A 4,345-nucleotide genomic window follows, 5' to 3' on the forward strand; every position below is an offset into this window, starting at 1 on the left:
CTTTCTTTCTTTCTTCCTTTCTGTCTGTCTGTCTGTCTGTCTTTTTAGTGTTTCTTTGGGTTTTATACATACTTTTATATCTTTATAATTAAGTTGATAATGCTTAAATTTTTTCTAATCCTTAGCTATTATGAATAAATGCTACAAATGAGCATGGGAACATGTATATCCCTTTGAATTGGTGTTTTCTATGTATAAATACCCAGAAGCAGGGACACTGAATCATATGGAATTTCTGGTTTTAGGTGTAATTTGTAACCATACATGTAGCAACAACTTTAATTTTTCAATAAAAGTCAAATGATGTGACTCTTCCTCTTAACACCCCTCTTCTCCTCCCTCTTCCAACTGAATGTCTCCTAATGCAAGCATCTGAAATTGTTTTCACTGTGGAATTCAAGAATATATGATGAGCACACTCCTTCTAACTTTTTTACAATTCCTGCAAAAGTGGAGTTCTTTTCATTTACTCTGGCTCCTGGCTAAGTATCATGGGTTTGGAGTGAGTGAGGAGCTCTGGTGACCTTTTTTCCTAATTGCCTTGATAATGAAGCAATCTGAAATACTGTAAAAGCAGAAATGCTTTATGCAGTTTGTGGGAAGGAGTTCATAATAATCGTTCAGTGCCACTCAGGAAGTACATATTTTTGTGGCTCTTTTATCCAAATGACATGTTCCAGCTAAAAAGAGGCAGAGAGGTTGTGAATGTCAATCTTCATCATATGCCTGAACATAGTACACTTAATGCAGGTGCTTTAAAATGCCCTGATTGTGAGGAATTCACTTGAGCAACATGTGGAATTGAGGCACCCGATCCGTGTGACAAGAACCATGCCAACACATTTTTTTAGTACTACCAGATGACAGAAAAGTCCTGTGTGTTCTTTTCTCTCAGCTGGCCTTCATTTAAAGAGTCATGTCAATCTGCCTAGTGTCATGAATGACTCAGCTAAGAGAATGTTGTAGATGGATGTGGAAGTGACATTTAAGTAGGGCCATGAATATAGCTCCGCTGGTTTTCCTTTATTTTATTAAGCTTCCAGGACAAGTAGGCATTAGAGATATTCAGACATTAAATACTAAAATATTTGGCTGCTTGGGGATATGCCGGTTGGGAAGCCAGCTTTTTCCTGAACACTCTGTCATGAAGGTCTACATTTGATAAGGGAGTTCATTTCAGCTTTGACATCTTTTCATTTGTTAGAAAAAAATGCATTTTGGCCCTCCCTGGTGGCGCAGCGGATTAAAATGCAGCACAAAGAAGCTAAAGCCACTTCAGCATGAGTTTTATCCCCAGGCCCAGAGCTGACCCATATGGCACAGCAGACCTCTCCTGACCCGCCCGTTGCTCCCCTCAGCAGTGTACTTCGTCAATCTGCCTGTTTTGCTCCCCACTCTGTTCCTGATGAATCCTCTCACCCTCCGCATCTCTGGCCTGTACCACAGTTCTGTATAAATAAATAAATCTTTAAAAAAAAAAAGATAAGAAAAAAATGCATTTTAATGGATTTAATTTCCACTGTCTACTCTGTACTTTTTTTTGTCTACTCTGTAGACAAAAATATTAAATCTAGTTTTACTTTGATGTCAGCTTTTAGTAATTATTTTTGGAAGGGAAAATAAGAATGTTTTACCCATGTTTTTCTTAGTAAGTATCCAAAGTAACCTCATTCAATACAAAGTGTTTTCCAAACCCTCAATGGGAAAAACTCCAAATGAAATTTGGAAGTGGGGAATAGACATAACATGTGGGATGTGGTCTGAACAGTGCTTCATTGATTTATGACAGCAATCACCTTCATTGTTTTAAAGCTAATCACCTTTTGACTTATAGTTGAACTATGATTCATCTGGGCATATATAATCCTGTTTGTACTGGTATTCTATATTATTTTATTAACTTGAAGGTAATATTTATTTGCTCTTTGGAAAAACAAAAGTTAATGAAATTCCATCCTTAGGAGTTGCTGTGTGGGTTAGACCAGTCGTGATTTTTATCTCTGGTAGCAATAAGATATTTCTTGATCCAAAAAAAAAAGAGAGAGAGAGAGAGAGAAATTGCTTGATCTGACACACACACACACACATGTGCACACATATACACATGCACCATAATTCAACAAATCTTTACTGAGTATCTGTTGTATCCAGTTGCAGTGCAAGGAGTTAGTAACAGAGACCTATATACGAGACCTATATACGAGACCTATTTACAACAGAGCTTACAGTTTTCTAGGAGAGGCAAGTTTTTCTTTTTTCTTACTCATTAAATTCTAACTTGAGAGTTACCAATGTACTTATTTTAACCTTTTGGGAATGTGCCTTCTATTTTTTTTTTCCATCTCAGAAATTAAAAAGAAAACTGAACCGCAATAATCTATACCATTTTATGTTGGCTCTAAAAATATCTTCATGTTTTATTCTGTTCTACTTGAAGATGTTGAACAAATATATATTCTGTGGTAATTGATATAATAATACAAATAATTGAAGTTGCTTGTAATTATATAGCAATCACCAAAGCATTTTCTCATTTGGTCCTCATAACAATCTAAAATTATATTTTTTTGTGAATAATGGCAGAGATAATGTGAGAAGTTCTTTCTACACAAAATATTTGAAGTGTCTGAAAGGACACCTTTAAATATCTCTTCTGTGCTGTAGATATTATTCAGTTTCTTCCATTAATCCAAAATTGGACCCATTAGAATGAGGGGTCCTCTAATATGTTTGGTTGGTTCATATAGTCTTGAAAAAAATTAAAGCCTAAGCCCCATCTCCCATTGGCAGATATTTCTTGAGTGGACCAAGTAAACTGGCTCCTGGGTGCTGCTGACCCGCATGGTTTGGTGTCCTGAACACTCCAACCCACACTCATCACATTCACCTTGCGAATTTTCATCCACATTTTTTTTTTTTTAACTTACCAGCCTCTTCTGCCTCTGATTTTGAGGCCTAGAGAGAGCTCCTCAATAATTAATGCAATATCTCAATAGTTTTTATATTTCAGGCAACTATTATGATTGGGGAATAATTATGGAACTGAACTACTTCATTTTACTGAAAGAAAAAAAAAAAGCACCATGAAAAGAAAATTCTAATGTTTGCTAAGATTAACAAACATAAGAATTGCCTTGCTATGGCTGTTTTCTGTTTCCATGGTTTTATTTTTGGACATGAATATTAAGTGACTTATGTCATAACAAATAGTAAGAAATAGGCATTGAAATATATTTCTAATCGAACTCTGTTACTTTTTGTTTTAGGTGTTTTATTCATTTAAAAGAAATCTGGCACTCAAAAATTAGTTTGACTTTACATCCTATGTAACACATGTACATTTACTATCTAATCTGACCAATATATCTATTTTAGGTCACTGAAATGATTCTGGAAATGTCTCTTGAAGTTTGGTAAGTGCACTTATTTCATTGGATAGAAAATGATGGGAGTGATGTACGGACCTATTTTAATTGATAAAGGCTATGTTTTCATATGTGAAATAATAATTCTGACAACTTCAAACATATCAAAATGTATTTAATGTACTTTTTCTTGCACTCTTTTTTTTACTAATACTTATTTAATTTTTTTAAATTGCATTGAAGTACCATTATTTTTGTATCCTTGCCATTGTTTTGACAGCATAGTATTTCTCCTCAGGTATAGTGACTGTAGCTTTCCCACCCTGAAGTGCCCAGAGTCCTCCACATTTGGAGAGGACTTGCCTACTCCCATTTTCTTGTACTCACTCCTAATAGCTAATGACATTTAAAAAAACTCATAAGTATATCATTTATATCATTATTTGTTATTTATTTATTTAGTTTGTTGATTAGATAGTTGAGTTCAGAACAGGGGCTTTTTTAGAAAGGACCCTTCCTCTAGAAAACTGAGCTGCCAGATAGAGATGAGAAGAACGTAAAGTGTAGACGGGCCCATTGAGACATGGTGAAGTGGTCACACACAACTGAAATGGTGTGAACCTACACCTCCAAATCAGACAGTATTGTATACCAACATTCCTCCAATAAAAAAAAGACACAATTCAAAAAATAAGTATTTTTCTTCCTGCTATTTTGAACTAATATCCTTTAAAGGTCTATATTCATTGCTTTGTTCATAGATTGATTTTTTATTTCTGCTTTTTGCACTTAGTATACTAAGTAATGATCAGCATAGTATATTATAAGAAACAAGGATCCCAGAATAAAAACTAGATTTAAATCTACCCCCTACCCATTATGTTAATGGTTGAAAAATTCCTAATTATTTTTTTTACTCATGTGTAAAATAAGATCAACTGATCAAATATTTCTAAAGGTAATTTTTTTTAAAGATTTAT

General features: G+C 34.3%; 1 protein-coding gene across 1 annotated transcript in view; it reads left to right on the plus strand.

The window, feature by feature from the left end:
* Positions 1-4,345, plus strand: part of PLA2G4A (phospholipase A2, group IVA (cytosolic, calcium-dependent)) — a 102,029-nt gene that overhangs the window by 37,752 nt on the left and 59,932 nt on the right. The window contains exon 5 of the mRNA XM_012728925.1: positions 3,376-3,413. Coding sequence (XP_012584379.1) covers positions 3,376-3,413 — 38 coding nt within the window. The remainder of the gene's footprint in view (positions 1-3,375; positions 3,414-4,345) is intronic.

The sequence above is a fragment of the Condylura cristata genome, unplaced genomic scaffold (assembly GCF_000260355.1).
Source record: "Condylura cristata isolate star-nosed mole 26May11 unplaced genomic scaffold, ConCri1.0 scaffold00024, whole genome shotgun sequence".
Taxonomy (NCBI): domain Eukaryota; kingdom Metazoa; phylum Chordata; class Mammalia; order Eulipotyphla; family Talpidae; genus Condylura; species Condylura cristata.